The following is a 24,780-nucleotide window of genomic DNA, read 5'->3' as shown; positions in this document are numbered from 1 at the left end:
AGAGAGAGAGAGAGAGAGAGAGTGCGGTAGGGAGGAAAGTTGAAGCAGCGTTGCCTCTTTAGAAAGGCAAATGTGCCCCAGTCCCTATTGTCTGCCAGCTGACAGGCAGCCATGGGGGGCCAAACAAGAGAGGGGCTCCGTCATGTCAGGGATTCACCAGCAGCTAGGGAGGTAGAAAAGAAAAAATAAAGATACAGAAGCAAAGGTTGAAACGGTAGGTAACATCTGAAGTGAGTGAGAGCGTGTGTCTTTGTGTAATCACTGTTCTCACCAAAAAAAATGAATGGATGCTAGACTATCATTATCACTCTGTCTGCAAGGGAGTTTCAATGTGCGCGTGTCAGCACATGTGTGTGTGTGTGTGTGTGTATATGTGCGACGCATGCGTTCGTGTGAGTGTGTCACCCAAATTTCAGGCTGGCCTCAATCACCTCGCTGCCCGAGGTTAGGAGCCATCACCCTCTTTCACTCTCCACAAGTGAGTAATGGGAGCCCCGGTCATCCCGGCACCGCAGCCCTGGCCTGAATGTGTATGCATGAGCAGATATGTACTTGATAAATAAGAGATGAACTAAAACCAGAAACTAATAGCAGTCAGTCAGTCAGTCAGTCAGTCAGACAGACAACCAGTGGTTGCTGAATGCTTGTCTCCGAGGAGAAACCTCACAACAAGACAAGCCGGAGATCGTGAACTTAACCTTAGAGTAACCTTTTGCTGCATTAAGGGCCAGAGAGTGTACCATCAGCCAGCCCTTTGTTCCTCAGATGACCACTCTTTTAATCTGGCCTGTATGAGTTATAACCTCATCAGGCTTTTATCACCCAAACCATTGTTGGTTCATATATTTAAACACTGTGGCTGTTAGGGAAAAACTGCTTGGCAATAAACAGTGTAAAGATATAATACAGAAAACATTCACTGAGAGCTTGCTCATACAAACACTCCACATAAACACGACATTCCCCAATGAGCTATTAAAAGGCCTTTGAGTAGCGAGTTAGAAATCGATAGAAAGCTTCTAACTTCTGGGTCACATTCAAACACTTCCTCCTGGTTTCTTCTGACAGTAATTCTGTCTAAGCCTTCTTTATCCCCTCCATATCTTTTTTTTTTTTTCCTTGGGATCCTCCACTGTGTCACACGCACCATGGTTACACTCAAGATTAAAATGCTGTGTTATGACTAAAAGAAATGCCTCCCAAAGAGAAATCCAAACTCAAGTGCAACAAATGTGGAGCAACTTCTAAAAGGACGTATTGTACCTTACTACGCACCTTATTATCCTGAGCACAAAGGTCTATTTCTGTCAAGGTCTATACCTCTCGCATGGAGCGGGCTCGGAGAAATGATGTGCAAGTATTGTGTGAAAATGACACATTAAGGCAATGACACTGAACATGACGCACATCTGAGCGCATAGCTGCTCGAGTTCCTTTGTGTTATCTGCCTTCGTGTGAACATACAAATGAGTGCGGTGTCATCCAGACCCAGAGGGATCGGTTAGATCACCCTGCTGCCTATCGGTCCGTTTCTGTAATTTGTAATGGAAACCAGTGAATCACTGTGGGTAATTAGTTTCCTGTGTTGTCTGCAAGCTCATCCTTGAGGGAGCAGGGACAGGGGACTGAGGAGGGGAGGAGATTATGAGCCCCTTGCCACCGAGCTAGCTGCTAATGACGAGGCAATATGTGGGACAGCAGGGTGACAGCGAGACAAAGAATCTCACCAAGACTGACGGAGACCTTTCTGAATGAATCACCGTTTCAAATATAGACCGCCTGAAACGAGTTGAGAAAAAGATAAAACTGGAGGTGATTTACAGCAAATGACCGTTGAGGCGGACAAATTCTTAACTCTAAAGAGAAAGGTGTGTCACAGCAGACGTCAGCAGGAGTTATTAAAGAAAACGGGTTTTGACAGCGGAGAACGGTCACATTGTTGCAGGTTCCAAAGGCTTGTATTTTTCCAAAAGAATAGTGAAGTACAGATTTTATAAACCAAATTTTGTATCTAGTTTTGTATATTACATGCATGTACAATTAACAGTTTGCAATATTTGTATCAATCATTTTGATTATATTTCACATGAATTCACAAAACTGCTTAACCTGGCTACATACTGTATTATTTAAATATAAGACCCTATTACTTTAAGGGTGAAAAATATCGTAAACCTCGACATTTTGGGAAATATGCATTTTCTATACTCCTTGGTTGGAAGAAGAGTCTCAACTGGTTGCCTGGACACTGCCAAAAAAAAAATAAAAATTGTCCAGCACATAACACCTGTAAAACGGCAAATTGTCGTGATCATACTTGTGGATTAAATAAACTATATTTAAGTAGTGAGCCTTGAGAACAGCAAGGGGAGAGAGAGGAGGGCAGTGAGTGGGATGCATATTTTATCATTTATCATAATCTGATCATTTATATCATGAATATATAATTTATGAACAATATAAATGATATATAATACATCATTTATATTGTTTATATTATCAATGTTCTTGCCAGATTTCTTGTGGCACGCAGACCTGCGCAGCATGTCCTGTGTGAACAGCCCGATTGGTTTGCACGGGAGCCGAAAAGGCAGCGCTTCTCCGAACATCGTGGCGCTCCTGCTTCCAGTGTGAACCTGGCATTATCTCCGATGTTCCACTTTGTATCTTGCAAAACATGGCTCGTTTTGGACATGTTCCCATCAATTAACAGGTAATTTGATTGGTGGACTAGCCTCTTAAAACCTGGTGTATTCTTTTCAATCATACTCGTGTATCTCAGTCTCAGAGCAGCACAAAGACCAACCTCAGTTAATGGGTTTCTTGCCCGACAACTGCCCCATATTGTAGTACAATACAGACTCAATGTCAGCTTGTCAGCGAGTACTCTGAGGGCCGGACTCCATCTGACTCCCCAGCACACAGGTCCTGCCGACACACACACACACACACGCGCGCGCGCGCACACACGCACACGCACACACACACACACACACACACACACACACGGCCCCTCTTTCAGTGGCCTCTGACTTAGATTGCCACATTGACATCAGTCAGACCCGTTGGCATGGTGACCCTCCCACCACCTTGGCAGGTCACCTTGGCTCGCCACAGCACCCTACCGGGAGTGGGTTTTTTGTGTGTACACGTGTGTGTGTGCTTATCTGGCACTCCAAACCTCCTGGCATTGTGCCACTGAGTTCCCACTTCTTGGCAGTCTGTCCGTCTCTTCTCCATTTCTTCTCCGTTACTCTACTCATCCTCTTTTTCAGTCATCCCTTGCACCTTCCTTTTTTTTTTTTTTTTTTTTTTCAAACTCCGATTTGGCGACCCAAAAAGTCCATCAAATATGTAGTGTAATGTATACACGTGTGTGAGTTTGTGTTTGAATGTGGTTCGGTTCTCAGAAGGGTTACATAACAATACAAAGGGCAGCCATCTGCTTCCCCCATCAGCCCGTGGGTTAGCAGCGAGGTCTAATCCACTATAGTGTCTGTGTGTTTATGTGCATGCACGTGGTTGCGTGTGTGGGTGTGCGCACACATGTGTGCGTGCCTAATCTGAGTTTTCATAGCACTTGAGTGGGCAAGTTGGTAATCTCGCAGGGCCGGGCCAGAATGAGATTTAATCCTTGTGGATGGACCGCCTCTCTTTTTCTCTCCTCCATTTATTCGTTCTTTTCCTCTATACCCGCTTTCCGCTCGTTCAATACATTTCCAATCATAGTCATATTTCCCTCTCACGCTGCACAGATCTCCATCACCATGTTCCAAAATCTTCATTCAGACTGGATCTCACCAAAGTGCTCATTATGCCATAACAATGTTAGGTGTCTCTCTTTAGGCTCTGGGAAACTGAGATCGCAATTTTCACCATTTTCTGACATTTCATGCACCAAACGATTTATCCCTCAATCCCCAAAAAAAAAAACAATTGAAAGATGAGCTTAAAATGATCGTTATATTATAATCGTTAGCTGTCGGCGTATATTGTGATCTACATTTTTGAGAAATCGGCAGCACTCCCTCATGGGCCTTTGATGACATACTATTCCCTTCAAATAGAGGCAAGTCCCCCAGCGTAATGTGGACAAGAGCTTTCAAAGGCCCGGTGAAATTTACAGTGGATGACATGTATCATCAAAGGCAGGAGCAACAACCTCACCTTTCTCTCTTCTTGAGGCCTTTCCATCTTCGTCTCTCTGATCACAGCTGTTAGGGGAAACTATGGAGCCTGTAGCCATTATTGGAATGAAATGTGTGTGGGGGGGTGGGGGGGGGAATAGAAAGGGTCCAAAGAAGGGGAAATTAAATAAAATCTTCTATGCTATCTGCCCATACAGATATTCAGTATGGTTACCATGGTGGCCATATGCGACTACAATGGTGTCCACCGATGAGGGCAACCAGGGAACGGGAGCAGGACCCCCCCCACACACACACACACACACACACACACACACAAAATAAATAACTGACACTCCCCTTTTCCCACCAGCATGTGCCCAAATCACACACAGCTTATTCTTGGACTCAAATGAGGTGGTGAATATATAGTAATGCACATGTGTTAGTTTAGTGTGCATTTGCGTAGGCGTGTGGGGTTATAAGAGGGTGACTGAATACAAGCAGAGGGGGGGTCGGACTTCAGCATCACTGTCTTGATTGGAACCACTCACTGCGAGATGCTGACATGCTGTCTGAACTCACCGGGTGGGCCAGCGCATGTGGTGTGCTTGCATGTGCTCCATTTGTGTGTGTGTCTGTGTGTGTGTGTGTGTATATTCAGCATCAGTAAAGTCGATTTTTGACAGATAATTTCTCCAGAGCACAAATGTATTTTCCTTATTGACTAACCCATGAGCCAGGCTACAGGCAGCATTTGTGCATGATACTCAGAAACCCGTCACACAGCGCAGACACACACACAGTGACAGCATCATACAGCCCACCAACAAAGCCATCTGTGTGGGCAACACCATGTGTGACATTTCTGACAGGTAGAGAGGTTTGAGATGAAAGCGCTGATGCGCACACACACACGCGCACACACACACACACACACACACACAGACCTCCTCTCACTCTGTTCATTACAACCTATACAAAAAGACTCCAGGTCGCGGATACAAGCCTAATATTGTCTGTGAGGGAAAAGAAAGCATAAAAGAAGGTTGGGGGAGTAAACAGGCAGGTGGTGTTTATGCTTACTGAGCACACAACATTATGTGCATCCAGGACTTTTGATTTCATGATTTATTAAGGCTCCATCATATAGAAACTTTAAAAGGGATTGTGAGAGATAACAATACTGATGAAAGGGCATAACTGCATTTAAAGCTTTATTGATTGTGTGCAAAGAATAGGATTAAGAGTCAAAGACAGGAGAGGTGGGAGTGAAATAATATTTCAAACAATCTTTAGAGGCATGAACTACAGGAAACCAAGATTCAAAGTCAGACGGAAAGAACAGCAAGGACACAAGAATAGAGATATTTAGAAAGAGAAGGGGGTTGGGATGATACTATAGGTAAGGAAGAGGTCAATCTTGTACTCCATTTCATTAACTTCAAAGCGATAAGTGAGGATATCGTAGAGAGCAAAGCTAGAAAGGGAGACATGTTCACCGGTGATCCCATTAGGCTGAGAAAGGGTAATACAGAGAGATGGAGGACGAGAGAAATAGCAGGACAACGCTGAAAGCCACAGGGAAAGTGGTGAGGGAGGCTGAGACAGGAAGAAAGAGTTGGGCAGGAAGAAAAAAAAAAAACGAAGAAGAGGATGAAACTGAGGAAAAAGGAAAGCAAGCGGAGCAAGAAAAAGTACCTTTAAGAAAGAATGAGGTTGGTAAAAGCCATTAAAAAGACCTCAGCTCTTAGTTCGGTCTCAGCCCTTCGCTGGGCTGAGGATGTGGATTTAACTCATATATCACTAGAGGCTTGGGGAATTCGGTGGAACCCCTATTAAAGAAAGGCTACCAGTGATTTTAATATGATGGGGATCATTTGAAATTTTTGATTGGAAATATGTGAGCAGTCAGGCAATTTAAAAGCCATTACATGTCCAAATAAAATAATATCTCGTGGGCTAATGTGGCTTGGCTTAATTAACTTGTTTTTACTAACTGGCTGAACTAATATAAACACAGACCATTATTTGTGTTATTATAATTGGACTAATCGCTCATCCAAATGATTAACATTTGAAGAACTTTGGAAGGTAAATATTGCTTTTGTCAAACAATGCAAACACAACATTTTGCTTTCCTATCACGGTTTGACTCGGATATTGTCATGTGCCATTAGGGACTGTTTTTGAGGTTCAACTGGCAAAGGCGTATAAATGAGATAATTTAAAAAAAACAAAACAGCAACCCCGGCTGTTTTTAAATAATATTTCAAATAGCCAATAGAGGCATTGAGGCACATTTAAACTTGCCCTGCAACACACCGCACAGCTAAATCCAGCAATCCATCTCCTAATGCTTCTTTTAAATAGCCACATATTTGACTGTTTTAAGTTTACAATGAATAAGAACTAGCCTTTGGGAGAGATGCTACTGTATTATTGAATACAAAATGATAGATTCACTACAAACCCGCAAAATCTAATACACACAAAGAAGTTCTGTTTTGTAAAAAGGTTATAATATGATGAAAAAGACAAGGTGAAAGAAGTGAAGTCGCTCATCTATGTAGTCACAATGTCATCAGATCAGCCATTAACCTGGAGACAGAGATTCCAGGACAGAGAAGAGGAGAAGACAGTTGGCTCCAGTTATTAGGGCATAAATGTCAGATGGAACATGTCCACTGGTTTCTTCTCAGCAGTCTTCAGCTTATCTCATCACTGATAAGGTTACTGATGTCCTGAGGGGGGCAACATGTTGAGGAGGAGAACCTGATGAAGGTTAAACCCCTCCAACCCCTCCTCTTAATCACTGTCATTAGCTCCACAGGCCCATCCACTCTGACCCCATCACCTCTGGCCTTCAGAGATTAATCTCTCTCTCTCTCTCCCTCTCTCTCACACACACACACACACACACACACACACGCACACGCACACACGCACACACGCACACACGCACACGCACCACTTTGGAGCAGTCTGTATGAGACGTCAGGCTCTCCATATGAGGCATCTGCAGGCATGTTCACATGTGCGCAAGAGAGAGTACGTGAGTGCATGTACTGTTGGTTGAGCGTGAATTGAAAAATGGCTGTAGGTGCAATGCAACCTCTGGGTTTGAGGTTAGAACAAATGGCCACTGTACACACGCTAAGGGCTGTGAAACTGCACACACACACACACATCGACATCCAAGCTTATACAAACCCCTTCTTTTTAATAGTTACAATACATTTTAAAACACATTCAAACAACATTAGAAACACAAGCTGCCTAGAAGCTGTTTTTTTAAAATGAGTGCCATTCGTTTGCTTTAGCCATTAAACTGTGAAAGCGCCCAAAGGGGGATCTCAGTAATCACTTTATACGGGACTGCTTATATACCGGCAGATAGATAGCAGACTCTTCTCCCCCTCTCCACCAAGCACTCTTAGCCTCGCTGTAAGACATCAGGGTGTGGGAGGCACATGTAAAGGCAAGGGCCACGTCTGGCAGAAAGCCTCTGTGTAAACCAGAAGAGGCTTGATGCGAGTCCCGGGAGTTGCTTAATGAATTGCTCCGTAGTCTGGACACACATCCCGGGCCCCCACGGGACGGCCTCGGTGAGCTCTTGGCACTCATCTCTCATCTCTGTGGCCTCATACCTGGGACTTCACACACGTGACATTGAAACTGCTACAGTATACTTTACAGGGAACAAGAGCACTTCATTAAAGAGCTCTTCAAAAGGAGACAAGGGCAGGAGGGAAGGTCTTCTCCTGAAGTCAAACAAGACAGGGGGGGGGGGGGGTATATTAACTACCTCTCCTGGACAAGTCGGAGAATTAAGAGCATGAGGAATCAGGTGGTGTCCTCAAAGTTCAGCTCCCCTTTCATGGAGTGATTTACAGCCTACTCTATATGTTTTAGAAAAGGAGGCGACCGGTACCGTGTGTGCACTTGTGTCTGTCCTCAGCCTATGTATAGTGTGTTTAGGGCAGAGAGAATGTGTCTTTTAATTAAAAGGCCTGCTTGATCTAGTGCTGTGCTCAGGGAGAGACGGACCGAGAAAGAAAGAGGGAGAGAAATAAATAAAAGAGAGGAGGCCCAGAGTAAGGCTAACACACACCCGGCCAACAAGCACATCTCTCTCAGGCTTAATGAGCCTGATCTTGCCTGGACTCGTCATCAGCAAGGATGGTAGAATCTGGAATAACACATCATTATGCCGACTCAGATCATGTCTATGTGCAGGGAAATGTATTCTTGTGTCTGTCTGTCTCTTGTCTAGATGTATTTGTCAGTGCTAAGAGAGATCAGAAAGTGCTGATCAGGGTGTAAGGAGCAGACAGGAATAATGCAAGAATACAGAGCTCGGCACGCACACACACAGGAAACACACACACACACAGAACTCCTTCAGGTAAAGGTTTGAATATTTCATAAAGTCTCATTAAGGAGTGAATGTAAGAGGTTGAAGTATAATGGCACTGGCGAAGACGGAGTAATAAATTCAGATCTCATACAAGCCTAATCAGCCCAGGCACAGACACAATCACAAGCTCACGGGCATAAGAAACACGAGCCGACTACACCAAATGCTCCCCATTTAAAAGGAATGAAGATGAGGCATCTCCTCAGTCCGACTAAACTTTACAGGGAAAATGAGCAGATTTTCAACTCCATTATCTCTACCTATCCGAGTTAAGTATATAGTGTGAAAAAACAAACTAATGTTCTCTGCGTTGCTTGCACGTCATCCTGGTACGCGTAGGCACAGCCGGCACTGCTCCACGGATCAGCTTACTCGGCGATTACAGCGTGCTCTGGGTAATTTATTTCTTCAGTGGACTACATTAACTATCGGCACTGATTGGACATCCACGTAAAAAGGTGGCAAATTTTCCCTTTAGGACAGCCGTTATTTCTCTTCGTAAAAATCAATTATCCCTCTAAATTTCCCATTAGGAGGAATAGAGTAGTGGGCTGCACTTATCTATTCAATCTATTTACTTTATTTAAGACAAAGGACTTTAGTAGGGGAAAAAAAAAATCAAACATGAAAACAACAATCATTATATACAAGACACATTACACGCACAATACAAACCATTTACCAAAGCATCAACTATGTCATTCTTTATCTTGTCCAGGCTACAGACATCTATACATGTTTTTAAATTACGGAATACCTGCTTTATGGTGACAAACATACTGCAAGCATTGCATTGTAAAATAATGACATACACAATACCATGAGATTTGGAAAAAAAAATAAATAAAAAAATAACGCAAATGATGGATGAGAAAATGTGAGAAAATTACACACAGACACTTTTACTGATATCAATGTCCAATTACGATTGCCATCTTCCCCTGTGGTTTGGCTACATGAAGTATGATGATACATTCTGCTCCAATCACTCTTTACAAGCAATAACAAGCTTAGGATATGCTTCTTCTATTAGGACGTACCATGATAGTCTCCTTTCACATTACATTAGTCCATTTAAACACATAATCACAAATGGTTGTGTGCGGGAGTTTCCATTTTTAATGCTACAATTAGTGTCTCCGTGGGAAACGGGTGAGATAGAAGAACGGAAGGGGATAATTGACTGTGGTATCAGAAATGAGTTTTTGCCATATAAGCCAATACAGCATGTATGAATGCCTACTGTACTGTATTTTTATATTCACGCTTGCTTGTGTATCTATTTCGATTGTCAAACAAGTGAATTGATTGTACCTGCATATTGTATGTGTCATGCTCTGCCATGTTATGTGTAGATTGGCAGATATACTGCAAGGGAGTATATATATGTGGAGATTCAATTTAATTCCTTCTGCTATTGTGCAGGCCCACGACACTCAGGCGACACCCCACCTGAGCAGACTGACAGTACGAGGCCTGGAGGCTGCAGGGGTATACCTCCATTAGGCAGGAAGCATGGAAACAAGGAAGCAGGAAGAAGAGGAGTCAAGACGGAAGGGAGAGGCAAGACGTGTAGGAAAAGCTGGATAATGGATACAGAGATAATAAAGAGGGAGTAGGTTGCTGTGTGTCTATTAAGGTAATCATAATAAACATCAGGAGGGTAGTTAGGCTGTTTTATCAGGTTATTTTGTTACATAAGGAACACTAGCCAATGCGGTATACGTTCCTCTCAGTCTTCTTTGTACGATGTTCTGTAATCTCAATTCAAAGGCAGGAAGTCAGTTTCATCACTATTGAATCAGTGAGGCGGGGTGTCATCCTCAACGTGTAACCCTAACATAATGTCATCACTGTTTGAGTGGTGTAGTCTATCAACCTGACCCGCCAGATGGTTTGTTACACAAAACCATCTGAGAAGCAATCATTGGAAACGGTTTGGAAAGAGGTCGGCACTTTCAAAAAAATACTTGGCAGGTGATGGGAGGAACCATCTGTCAATCAAACTCTTGCAGAGGCAAGTCGGGAGAAGAGAATAACGCATCGTTTCCATCGTGTCGTTCTTTGCTCTTCTGAATAGAAGCCTGACAACATGGCTCTTTCTGCGATATGTGATCCAGCGATTCTCCCATAATCGCGTTGATCCAGCTGCCGTACAAGTTATGTAGCCTTAATGCTGTGACAATATTTACTTGAAAGAAGCAGTCGGTTGGGGAAAAAAAAAAAAATGATGAAGCGAGCATATGCAGCTCCAAAGTGTTCGACTCCTGTCCTACTTTCAAAATAAGCCCGGAGGAAGCTGCTACTGCAAGTCCATCAAAGCAAACAGGTGGCGAGCGCATTACACAAAGAGAAAAATAACTGTCATAATGATCATAATAATACACTCCTATGAGTCACGCGGTGCCACACGCAGGGCTGCATATAGAGTCAGTTTTTCTTCAAACCCACACGGGCTTGTGTGCGTAGAGACAGAGACAAATGGACATGGGCTCTATTGGCTCACATTCAAGCTCTCATTATACAAACCACAATACATCAAAACAGCACTGAGGACATCAAATACGGCTGACCAACCGAAATAATAACTTACTCGAGCGGAGCCACACTCGTGCCCTCAGCATGTGAAATCGCACATGAAAATGTGTCTCTGTGTTGCTATGGCCACCGACTCTTCACATCAAAAGCGTTGAGGCAGTCCAGTTTATACAAACGCGTATATGTGCAAGTCACTACATCAGCTATACGTCGACACTGCTCTCTATACACAGACTGTATGAAACATTTTGCACAAGTGCACTGACAGGTAAACTCTTGTGAGGTTAAACAGAGGACAGGATTGAAGGGTGGAGGAAACGGCTTCCTAAATGTCCTAAAGGCATGGTGTGTGTGTGTGTGTGTGTGTGTGTGTGTGTCCTCAGGCTCCGTACTTCTTCCTGCTGTGGGTGCATTTCCTCCACTGATGACGTCAGAGCTCTGCTGCAGTCAGAGGGAGCGCTGGGATTCCTGTAGAGTCTAAACAGCATCCCCGCAGCACATTCCTGTGTCTGCGTTTGTGTGCATGCCTCTGTTTTTTTTGTTTTGTTTGTTGCACCGTGTGTGTGTGCGTGCGCAACTGTGTGGTTGTGTGTGCTGGATTTGAATGATAATAGAGGCACTGACCCCGAGAGATGCTTTACTGCTGTGACTCTTTTTCTCACTCAGAAAATGTCTCCTTTTGTGAGCCTGCCTCCCCCCTCTTCTCCGTCTCTCTCATGTTCATCCGCGTCCCGTGAGTTACAGCTCTCAGACACTGTTATGCATCTGCAGAGAGCCCGTAAAACAGGAGCACACAGTGCACACTAAAACTCAGACAAGTACACACACACACACACACACACACACACACACACACACACACACACACACCAGCAACATCAGCTCAGAAATAAGCAGCTTTTAGTGATGAATAAAAAAAAAAAAAAAAAAGTCAACCATCTGGGATAAAGAGATGAAACCTTCCCCTACTTCATCGCTCTCCCTTAATCACTCCATCACCTGTTCCATTAGTCAGGAGAGTGTGTAAAAAAAAAAAGAAAGATAAATGATAAGACACAAGGACAGAAATAACAGAGCAAAAAAGCAAGTAAAGAAGAAAGGGATCAAGTGTGCTTTTGACACCTGAAAATGACATTTTTTGTGTTGTAAAAGGCCAAAGGGTCATTTCTCTGAAGGAATATTCCTTCTGTACAAAGGCCTTCGTCACAGCTTCTGACCTCGCAGCAGTATGGAATTGGATTTACTGTCACAGAGTTTTAGCCAATTGAAGGGAAACGCAAACGTATTGTTAAAAAAATACACATGAGCTTTACTTTGTTGGGCCCGTTTTCTTTTTTTTTAAACCTACTAACGAGAGAAAAATAGTTGTACAATTTCTGGTTAGGTCACATGAGAGCATGTGGAACTTAAATACAGTGGAAATAGTTTTGGTGATGCATGATACATTATGAATACAGAATGTTTAAAGAGATACTGTGAGCATACAGCAGCTCATTAAAAAAAAAAAAAAAAAAAAGGTTACATCACAAGGGGAAAAGCCGAATGCTTGTTGGTAAACCGTCAAGTATTCAGCTGGAAAAGGGGAAAGTCCCCAATGGGAAAGTGTGCTGGTGGTATTAAAAGATTCATGCTGAAATACTTTAACAACCCAGTACAGCACTACAAGGCCAGAGATTTGGAGGAAAATAGTGCAGACTAAACCTACGACTCAGGCCAGATTGGGGGGGGGGGGAGAAACACAAAGACTCACTGCATCAAGTATGACATCTCCCTGTGATCTGATTTCATCCGAATACATACAGAGGATTTGACGTGGCAGCAGAATCACTGCACTGACCCATTCTTTGTGGCATCACAGGAAAGGCAAACAGAAGAAACAGTTTGTCTTGGCTGGACCACTGATGCGGTAACACCTGTGATCCAGGCGGGTTTTCTGTAAACTGGCAACAACACTCCCCCGACGTCATCAGAATAGCAAACTGAACCTGCCCTCCTTTTCGCTCTATGAATAACACAGACTCCTTGATGTTCCCAGCGGACATAAAATAAGTCAACCTGGCTAATATAGTGCCAATTCTCTTTAGTCTGGCCAAGTGTCAGAAGTCGGTGCCACAGAGACGAGCAGGTTGTTGGTTTGTGACCAGTCATGCTCATCTAACCTAATCTCATTGAGGGCTGTCTTGCTTCACTTCACATGCCAAGCCACATCTCAGGTGTTTCAGGCATGGGCGACATTGTGCTTCATAGCCTAAAGAGCTGACAACAGAGCGAGTGGCGGGGGGAAAAAAAATCTGAATGCATCACAATTACCCTGGCCCCTGCCATCTGGGATGCGCTGCACATAGTAAATGAGCGCACAGTTTCATTCATGCACTTTTTCTTGGAAAAACAGTCCGAGGGGAGTTGCCAGCAGGTCTGCTGAAGCAAAGCGGTTTCATGTCATTTAAAAAAAAAAAGCCATTCATTCACTGTATTCACTCTGTAAACGCAGTAACAATTCAATGAGTAAAACCTCCAAAGTGATATTTTCACTTATATATTTATAAATTGCAAAGCATCCCAAGTGAAATGGATGAATTGGCTTAATATGTAAATGTAAGCATGTCTCAGTCTATGTGAATAAATGTAAAATTATGGGAAAATGCAAGAAAAAGTGTTTTAAATACACCAACAGGTACAGCTTCTTAAAGGAAATGTCACACATATAGCACATAGTGCTTTTTGGAATCATGTCAAATATCGTAAGGACAGAACAAAAAAGACGAAAACATTTCACCGTACTGTAAATGTAATTGTTTAAAAGAAGATCCTGTAAGGCGGGCCTGTGACAAATGCGGCCCTGTGAATTATACGAGTGTGCAGTTAAAAACGTACCAAAGTCAAGGTCACCGGCCCCCCCGTATATTTGATAATGGATAAGGTACAGCGGGGCAGACAGCAATGCAGGGATGAGCACAGAGCTCCCCCCCCCCCGATCTAAGGACAGCCTGCCAAGGCTAGCTGAGCTGACAGCAACTAAAGCCGAGGCTCCCCACATGTGCTAATCTCCCAGATTTAAATGGGAACACAGCGCACAGCGCACAGAGCACAGAGCACAGAGCACGGCGAGCCTGTCTGATCCATGACCCCACGTCTGAGCACACAGCATGCGCACACATGCAGCGCGCATGTGAAGACACAGTCATGCATTCATTCACATACTCATTTCTACAGTCATGTGGGGCGACAGGGCAGATAGTCGGAAATAAGTCAGATAAAGGCAACTTGCACGTATGGAAAGCAACAGACGTTGATGTCAGCTTCAGATTGCAGGCACTTAAAGAGCGAGAGAAGTGCGAGCACCAGAGAGAGAGACTTTTCTTTCTTTCTTTCTTTCTTTCTTCACGAGGGCAGACTGGGAACCAGCAACAAGCAGGGAAACCATGACAACCACACAACCAACCTTGGCAACCAACTCAGCGTTCTCACAGTCGGAGCCAGACAGGCGGCTCAGCAAGGGTTAATCTGAGCTGGGTGAGAGAGAGGAGAGAGAAACAGGCTGATTATGCCTACTGCTGTGCGCACAGACGTTAGATGCACTGTACGTCTTAAACGGCCCGTGTTGACCCTCCAAAAACAAATGTGGCACCTGACTAAGTGACCAGCTGACTGGCAGCCTCAAAAAGGTGCATAAAGACAGAGGCAGGTACGGAGATGTCCAGAAGCAAATCACCGGGCATGTTTTCTTTTAGCAACAGGATGAAGTCGTATAAAAATGTATCAATTCGAAGCACAGGTGAAAAGAAAAAATGGTGTTTTTTTTTGTCTTGAAATTCTCTCCGCTGCGCTGGAAAACTAGCACTGTGAAATTGTAAATATCATGAGGTGATAACACATTACCTGAAACACAGCAGCCGAGAAGGCCCGCGGATTCTCAGCGATAAAGAGAGAGAGAGAGAGAGATGGGCCGAGCGAGGGGAAAAGATTGTGTTTGTATGAGCATGGATGTGTGTGTGTGTGCGTGTGTGTGTAGTGTGTATTGGCATAAATGAGGGAAAATGGACCTGAGAACCATGCCGTCCGATTCTGCACGCTATACAACACGGCAGAGAAACACTGACAGTGGATGCTCAGAGTTAGGATGAAACCAAATAGGATGCGATGGGGCCTGTCCAAAAAATACACACACAAACACACACACTCGCGCTTGTTCGTGGTCGGCCACTAAGACCGTTCCCAGCAATCCTTCACTTATTCACTGACCTCGCATCTAAAGATTGAGCCCTTTTCCTCCTCTGGAGGTCACCAATAGAGAGATGAAAATCAGGGAGGAGGGGAGGATAATGAAGAGAATGATCAATACTTTGCCTTAATTAATAACCTCCACTGCAGTCAGAACATTCAGGATCGCTTCACGCTCACTCAATTCAAGCCTTTTTTTTTTTTTTCTTCCTTCTACTCCTCCTCCTTTGCCTTCATCATTCTCTTTCCACCCCTCCTCCCAGTTCTCCACCTCTTTCCTCATCATTAATCTCTGAAAATCATTGGCTACATACATTCCTCCCAATCGATGCAATTCCACAGAGGTCTTGTCTGATTTACCACATGGCTGAATCCCTGTATGAATCTTGACTGGCCAGGGGAAGAGGGACAGAGTGAGGGCGTGAGGCGGAGGAGAGGAGAGGAGCGGAGCACTAAATGACAGAGACCATCATCATTACATAACTTCAGCAAAAAGTCACAGACTACAGTCCAAGTCCTGGTTCAATTTACTCAATGCATAGTTTAAGCCACACCAACAGAATTCTCTGTAACGCGGATGCCACAACGCTCTTACTTGCATGCATACACATTAGGAGTTAAACATTCGTAAAAGTGCACACGCAGACAACACGTACACCAGCTGAGGCACAGAGACCAGAGGCCAGACAGTGGGACAGCTGAGATCACGCAGGCTTGGCTTCCACGCTACCCAGCTGGGAGCAACGCGGCACAGCCACTGGGTCAGGGCTCCTCCGACTACGATCTCTGGAGAGTCCCTCTGGAACTCGGGTCTATCATCGCAGCCTTTCATTTATTTCCCTCACTCGACAATTTTAGGTCAAAGCTGCCAACTTTTTCTGGGTAATCTTTGCGAACACAGGGGAGATAGACACCTGTGTTTGAGCTCGACGCGGGTATCAAGATTATGCTAATGGCACAGAGGCAACAGGTCACCGGGAGTTTGACCACCTGCACCGCTCACAAGCAACACACACTCATGTGCACGCAGAGGCCTCGAGTTTCGGTGGATTTGCCAAGTGGTTTTTCATTGACAGCATCGAGTGAGCATTGCCCACTCACTTGTCATCATCAGGAATATCATGTGCCGCGAAACAGTATGGATCTCTTCCTCCAGACAGGAAATCTTTGGGAGTGCCCATTGATCGGAATCAAACATGCCCGGCTCACCGGCTATAAATCAACGTCGAATTAGTGGTTTTACGTTACCGTGCAATAGATCAGACTCCCAGAACAGTCCGGTTAATGTCACCTGTGTGTATGTGTAAATAAATGAAAAGAAAGACAAACGAGAGCTGTTCTTCCACCGTTTCTTACGCTACAACGGCGGAGCCCACGGTAAGAGTTACAAACAGGCCGGCCCTTTGCTGACAGGGGGATAACAGAAACGGCTGGATGCTGGCTTAAATGCCTGGTAAGCCCGGTGAACCCAGAACAAGAACTCTCCAGCAGAAACACAGAAACAGAGAGCGCTGAACAGAGAAAGAGGGAGCAAGACACACCATCACAGGCAGCTTTTTGTCAGATGAACAGTCAATATGAAAGCCCCCAAAGCACAGATGATTTCACTCACTACACGTCAATCAAAGAATCAAGGAGCCTACACATCAACCTCCAACGTTTAGCCTGTCAATATCCAAGTCTCGCTCGCAAAAAAAAAAAAAACAGGGACTTACACTGGATTAGCAGGCAGTGTTTTCCACACAATAGGCCTCTATTCCACCAATCAACAGCCTTCAGGAACAAAGTAACGGCAAAGCACGTCAGTGTTTTCCAACGCATTAGTGGAACAGAGAGGTGATTCAGCCCGTCTTAAGTCATTGCACTGGCAAAAACTAAAATCCACAATCTTCAGCTTTGTTTGACAAAGCCAAAGATTGTGAAACGCATGAAGTCTGTTACTATAAACCCCACTGTGATGGAGACATTCCAAGGGAGTTCTAAGTTTTAATAAATGTTAACTCGGTTGTCAAGTTGCCGTCGCGTCTTGCCGTCGATTAGAGGCTTGTGAGGCCAATAAAGTCAATGAGACAGCCTAACACAGAACACATGGGGCTAATTCAGGGTCGGCTACAAATAGAAGCTGATTGGCAATTTCGCAGTGCGACAGTGCGAGAGCTATGAGGAAGCTGCTCAGCTGTTGTCATACCCCATGCAGTGCAGGACCCAATCATCCCACAGGTTCTGCCATTCAAGCACATTCACTTTTTGGCTTGAAAATGGCCTCGATGTTTCTGGGGCTTTAGACCCAATCAGTAGCCAGCCATGCATGCACTCCATATCTATAGACCCTATCAGGCCCCAATGCACACCTGACAAAGAGGAAATTGTTGTACACATGACAAGTCTGCTACACACTGAGTAAATATTTTCTCATGTATACTGACTTAAAAAAAAAAAGGTAAAAAGATGCATCCTACTGTTTAAACTGTGCGCTATACATCGTAGTAGAACTGTCCATGGAAGCATGCATTTGGATTTCTACAGTAACACTGAGGTGCTAAGTTGCTAAGCTAGAGTGGGCCAGCCCACACTACCTTTGGGCCACGTGAGTGCGTGAGTGAGAGCCGAGGAGACTTTGGCTGTGCAGGGGATTAGATCAGGAAGCCAAACCAGAACCACTGTGGTGGCCATGTGTGTGTGTCTCAGGACAAAGTCTAATCACTTAATGAACACCACTCCTCTGAGCAGGACAGCCAGATCCACCAGAGGCCTTCCGCTTTCTCCCTTCTAATAATACCAGCCAAACGCAGCCTGGGAAAGCTCACGGGGGATTTAGCCCACTGGACGGTCCCAGCTGCCACTCACGATCGAGCCCGGCCCATTGGACGCTCACAGTTGCCAGGCCAACCCTTTCCGTGGGCCCCGGGAAAGAGATCTGACCCCTTAACAAATGGTTAATGAGTGAATGGGATATGATGTCGTTAATCTGAATAGGTTTGGCGTGGACTAGCTGCCCAGATGCCAGTAGCCAAATTCTTTTTCTAACACAGAACACACAAATAATGCTGGGCCTCGTTACTGCTGCACATTTGAAACGTGGACACGTAATAGAAAAACCAGACACAGAGCATTCAAAATGAATATCTTCTCATCAGAAATTTCCCTCTAAGTGAAACACCGCTGAAGCCACGTGAGGGCCAAGCTGCTTCACACAAGCCATGATCCACGCTGACCTGTAGCTTACTATGCTTCCATGGCTTTGAAAAATGCATCCCAACCTGCCTCAACACTCCGTGAATGATCTCAGAGACACCGTATCATTATACCCAGCGGACCACAGTGCCAGCTCAATACCACCATAAACAGCCATTAGACGCTCGTGAGCGCTATCTGAACGAGAGCAGAGTCTGGCTGTGAATGAGAGCGCCTCCTGTAAACACACATGATTAAACAGGAGTAGCAGGAGAAAAGGGGAGACGAGCCCGCGTGTTTTAATACTGCTTTTGTTATGAAAGCACCAACTGGAAGGTAGCCTGCAACATCACACCGTCAGATCACACCACGGTCATCACCACGCTGCAGAGTGGAGCTACACCGAGGATGGACGCAACATGTTTTGGGATTTGCGCAGCCTGACTCAAATGTTCCTGCACTGTCCCAACAGTCAAAGAGGGGCATCAGTTATGATGAAGGTACACACACACACACCTACACACACACACTGACACCAGGGGATGGCAAAGAGACAAACTCCATTAATGAACACTGGGGACTCGCCAGGTGTATGAAGTGACAGAGGAGAATATTTCAGGAAAGCATACTGTTTGAGAGAACACACATTACATTTACACGCACCCACGGCTGCTCAGCGTGACCAGCTGGACCGGGTAGGGGACGCAACGCCTATTGTAGCCGTTTTAGACAACAGATGGGAGGAAAATCTTTCAGCGGAGAGGGTAGAAGAGTCTCTCTCTCTGTGTGTGTTTAAGGGTGGTGAGCTTACGGAGCATGCTGCATCACCCCTGCCATCTCTGCCTACACAGGGCTGTGCCTGCCTCTCCTTTCACATGGCTCCACTGGCTGCAGAAGGATTCTCACTATACTCAGGCTGATAACGCTGCTGTATAAGACACACACACACACACACACACACACAAACAAACCACACCGGGATAAAATAGCATGAAATATTAAGAGAATAAAGTCCTCTTTTAAGCAATAATGTGCACATGTGCAACGCAACTTTGACAAACTGCAGTGTCATGGCTGTCTCTGCTGAGATAAAGCATGTGCTCCTTATTAAGGAAGCCCAGTTACATCCCCTGGGGTGAATGAATGTAGAACAGCGTAGCTCTATTCCAGCTCATGTGAGCAGCCCCATAATATGTAATCTGTCAAGGTTGGACCCGCGACTCCACATCGGAGGAAACCCAACGTATTGCAGTGTGAGGAGAAACGCCTGCCTGCTTGCCTCCCTGCCTGCAGACTAAGAATAGATCAATGTATCAGGCAAATCGGGATTAACGGCGTTGTGTTCCAGTCACAGGACACACACGCACACACACACACACACACAGGGGACACACAAAAAGTTCATTTTCATTGCCCATCGCTCTGTCATCGTTTTCGGCGTTGGACTGTGTCCACGTTGCTCTGCTGCTCCTGGATGCACACACACACACACACACACCCAGTCCAACGCCAACGCACAAGCAACAAACCACCGTAAAGCAACATCACCTAAATCCACAACCCCTCGTCCCACCGCGTGAGCAATGATCATGTCAGCTCGCCGAACACATAACAACACCCCCCCCTACCAAAAAAATGAAAAATAATTCCCCACAAGGCTTGGCAGGTGTTTGTAACTAAGCGGTTAGTTATTTATCACCTGCAGAACACACAGCCGGCCAAATTTCAACTCGCTGCTGAGCGCTCCCGAAAACAAATTGTGCAATTAAAAGAGGGGGTTGCAACGAGCAAAGCTGTCCCAACTAACCTGTCTGTCCTTTCCCGAGCGTCTTCTCCAAACGGTAAGGTCCCACGTAATTGGCGTGTTGGGCACCGCTGTTGTCTTTACCGGACGATGACATGTCGAATCTGTGTGGAAATTGGACACTTTACAATAAAGCGCAGACAATTAAACACTCCTTGCTGGAGGTCCAAAGCCGCTGTTGTCTTTCCTTTTACTCCACAGCCTCTTCTTTTCCCCTCTCTCTCTCTCTCTCTCTCTCTCTCTCTGACGCGTTCTGTCTCTTTTCCCTCTACCTCACTCGCTGTTTGAGGAGGTGAGGTTCTCTCTTTCTCTCCTCTTTTCTCCTATCGCCGCAGACAAGCCGCAAGTGCCTGGGAAATCATTGTCGGTTGAAATTGCGCTGCCGCTGTGCGTCTGTGGGCGGTGCTGCGGAGCCGTCGGGGATGATTGACAGCGGATCCAGCCAACCAGAGAGCCGGATGTGCTCTGTGCTGCCGCCCTGTTTCTCGTTGCTGGAGCATCTTTGCGGGGTTTTTTTCAGAAAAGTTGCAGGTTGTGATCAAGAGAGGTTAAAGCCAAATAAACTAAATACACCTTCAAGCCGTATTATTTAAGAGCAATATGCAACATTCTACAGCATCAATGTATGAAAAACCAGAAATTAAGGCCTTGTTGAAAATAGAAATATGTTTTGTTCACTGTTTTTCACCAGTTCAAATTCAATCAGTATTAAGATGTTGACACCTTTTGTTAAAGATCCCCTCCAGACGTGTTGTAAGACACATAGGCTACTCTTTGAACTGTGGCTGTTGTGTTTTTTCCACAGATAAGGTGAAGTTTAAGTTCTTAAATTAGACATACTCCTTCAGCATCATTAGATCATTTAGAATCTATGAATATACAGTTATTAATCAATTCAAAAGTGTTGTTTTTTTTTGACAATTGGCCTCCAAACTGTCACAAAATCATCTTGCACATACATGTCTTGAACTTTCCTTCGAGATGAATGTGAAAAAAATCCTTTAGTATAAAATGATTTATGCACACTGTACATCCAAGTGAAGTAATAATAAACAAAACACATTTTTCTCTTTGGTGATGTGTCATGCTGCAAGCTGAATTCCCCATGACTGTGGCCAGACTAACCTGTTACGGGGCCGTGGAGCAAAAACGTACTGTTCTGACCCCCCCCCCCAGCCTACTGGCCTCGGTACAACGTGTAGGCCTGTGTGCCCCGTTTACTCCAAATACCCATAACGACGAAGTGGAGCTTTAACTTCTCCCTGCTCCTTACTCGCTAGCGTCAAACAGCATACTGATGTTTGTGTCTCATCATAAAGGGACGTAACAGGGCGGTACTTATGATAGCAGGTAAAGCAGAGCCATAATACTGGCTGATGGGTGTGAAAGAACATACTGTATATTTAGTCAACCAGTAGTCCTATGCTGCAAAAACACTTTATTTAAGTTAACTTGTGGTCATTTTAACACAACTAACTAATTATGAATATACATCATGTGAGTATATTGTGAAATTAAATACTAAAGCCTATAAACATTTCGACATGGAGTCCCTGTACTTTTGTGGTGCAAATTCCCTAACAAATTTGAAAGTAATGAAATTACCAAAAGCAATTGACATGCAACGATCCTGTGGGGCACCTGGGGAGAGTCGGGGCAGTTGTGTGCATTAGTTGGTAATCCAGCCTTAATCCTGCAGTAAATGAAGCTAAACAGCCATTACGGCAAACACCATCTCTCTCCAGAAAGTCTTACAGAGTTTCTTGTCTCTGTCCCCTCTTCTTCCTTTTTCTGTGTGCTTTCCAGTGCTCTCTCTCACACACACATATACACGTCACACAAACACAACCGCACAGTGACCGCACAGTGTGTGTGTGTGTGTGTGTGTGTGTGTGTACAGCGGGGGGGGGAGTGTGTTGGCCCTCTGCTTCATTTCACACCCCACTGGTCTGAGACCTGTGACTGTGGCTCTGGCCTCTGTCTGTTCCTCACACCCTGAGAGAGTACAGGTGTCAGGGGACACATGCAGGAGGAACACACACACAGCTACTCATGCACGCACACAAACACAGTATGTGACCTCTAAATATTCTTTATATAAGGTTGAGGGGGCTTCTGAAATATTAAGCAGAAGGAATTGCATCAACACCACACCGTAGGCTACTTCAAAGCCAAAGACATTCCAGAAAGATTCCCAGGCTTTCCTCTTAAGACTCTACTGAATTATCCTCATTGCATTTTAATAATTTATTGCATAGGAAATTACATTATTGTAGTGTGTCATCGAATGTCCATTCATCTTCCCACTGCATGCAACACGATATTGCGTGAACATAACAGGAAATAAAGTTATTTTTAAGGTATAAATTCTGTAGTTAGGAAAGAAATAGTCGCACCTGGCCACATCTCAATGAATACACAAGCAAAGTAAGAGGAAATGCATTGCAACGCGTCACAAGAACATTTCCCTGTCTCCTCACTTTTCATTCATGAAGCTAAGTTAGCAAACTGCACTTGCCCCAGTTTAATGCCTTTGAGGTCCGTGTCGAGCATGTGTGCCATTTTCCCTGATGCCCTTCAACACACTGGGAGCTGGGTTTGTGTGGGGAGGTGTGACCCAGAGTGTCACCCACGTGACTGCATGGTGCCAGGTGGACCGGGCATGTGATGTCAGCGCCAGGTGCCAGGTGGGCACCATCTCAATAATGCATCATGCCCAGCGCTGGCAGTGGCAGGCGCACCACTTTGAAGTGTTCCAGAAACATCTGTAGCTTGAGTTTTTAATCACCTTGCCTGTACCTCCCTGCTTCCCATCAATCCTTCTCCAGTCCTTCACGGCCTACATCCCTCTCTCCCTCTACCCTGCAAAGAAATTAATGAGAAGTCTCCCTAGTTTGTGTTTGAGCTTGTGTGTTAGCGTGCGCGCGTGAACGGGTGCTTTATGTGCATATTTACATGCGTTGGCCCAAACAACCACCACGTTGTAAAATTCAATCAACTGGATAAACAAAATTTAAAACACCTCCTTGTCTTCTGGATGTTTGTGGAATGTTCAGCAAGGCAAGAATTATCAAAGAGTCCTGTTAGATAACACGAATGTACCATCCAACAGATAGCAATCGCCTGCAACTGCAGGCTCCGATAGGATGTGCATACTAATAGCCTCTTCTCAAACAACTGATCAAACTAAATAATGCTGTAAAGGAGGGCTGGAAATCCCGGGATATTGTGTACAGTTATTCGATCACAATTATTATCAAGTTCAATTTTCTGTTTTCTGTTTTCTGTTTGCTGTTTGTGAGAGATGTGATGAAAGATACGGTGTGCCAGAGATAGGGGGAAAAAAGCAGAGGGAGAGATAGAGAGGGAGAGGTTTACCAAAAAGTAGAACACATTTGATGTGAGGCAAGGGTCCAATAACCTTCGGAGGGGAGAGGGAGCCCAGACTGCATAATATCTCCACCATATACTACTATAGCATGAGCAGCTTCATAGCAGAGTCTGACCCATTCAACAGGGGGCCATAAACACATTATGTTACACTAAATGAGTGTACATACTGTACACAACCCTACGCACAGACACACAAATTGACAAACTGGTGGTATTACAATGTTTCCACCCAGGGACAACTGCTGCACACTCACATACATACAGTAGTGAACTCACAGCCCTTCAGGGTTGTACAAACTGGTTATTGCCAGCTAGCTGCGTGCTAGAAAGCTGTTGGCCATTACTGGATTGGCCAGCATGGTGTGCTTGATTAATTAGTGTGTCATCCACAGAGAGAGGAGACTATTAGTGTTCATCTGCAAACATTTAGACAACTGGAGGGGTGGGAGATGAATAAAAGGGCAATGAAGGTGGATTTTGGGATGGCCAGACCTCCGCCTGACATATATGAGTCATCTGTTGAGCGAAGCAAGGTAATGAAAGAAAAAAGGGAAATACGAATTAAAAGAAAGGCATTAGGGACAGAAAAAAGTGACAGCAAAGGTGAGAAAGTGAGAGAATCTGCTCATTCTCTGCTCAGGTGATCCTGTTTCTCATGATACAGATAGCTTCCCCTCCCAATGCAGACACAAAGGATTGGTGGGGAGCTCCACAAGGGCGCACCCAAGGGAAACAATAGGACAGGTTACTCTATCCATGTTCCCTCCTATATCTCTGTGAGCTCCACATGACGGACTGCAAGGCTTTCACTTCCATCCCTCCCGTGAAGGTTTCTGTGCATGTAAGTCTGAGAGACTGAAAGTTGTGTCTGCAAAGCTATTCTCGACGAAAGAGAAGATGCATCATAAAAAGAAAGAGTAATCCAATCCATATACCCAGCAAATGTGTGACATTTTGGCTGAACACAAGAAGGATGGTTCCATATGCAGAGCAGCAGCGTGTCCTGTTCTCACATGCACGTCATCAAATCTCATAATTGTCCCGACACTGGGGGACACTTGTGCACATCCCCGAGTCTGCAGGAGGACTTTGGAGTGTGGTAC

The 24,780-nt window shown here is 44.9% G+C and overlaps 1 protein-coding gene across 7 annotated transcripts in view; it reads right to left on the bottom strand.

The window, feature by feature from the left end:
• Positions 1–20,639, bottom strand: part of brsk2a (BR serine/threonine kinase 2a) — a 149,826-nt gene extending 129,187 nt beyond the window's left edge. For all 7 annotated transcript variants that reach the window (XM_031862407.1, XM_031862424.1, XM_031862446.1 and 4 more), the window contains exon 1: positions 20,288–20,639. In XM_031862407.1, the coding sequence (XP_031718267.1) occupies positions 20,288–20,381 (94 nt within the window). In that variant the 5' untranslated portion in view covers positions 20,382–20,639. The remainder of the gene's footprint in view (positions 1–20,287) is intronic.
• Positions 20,640–24,780: the final 4,141 nt, after the last annotated feature.

Source organism: Anarrhichthys ocellatus, unplaced genomic scaffold (genome assembly GCF_004355925.1).
Source record: "Anarrhichthys ocellatus isolate YVR2014 unplaced genomic scaffold, GSC_Weel_1.0 scaffold2, whole genome shotgun sequence".
Taxonomy (NCBI): Eukaryota; Metazoa; Chordata; class Actinopteri; order Perciformes; family Anarhichadidae; genus Anarrhichthys; species Anarrhichthys ocellatus.
The sequence above is the reverse complement of the archived record's forward strand: the minus strand, read 5'-3'. Positions and strand labels throughout refer to the sequence as shown.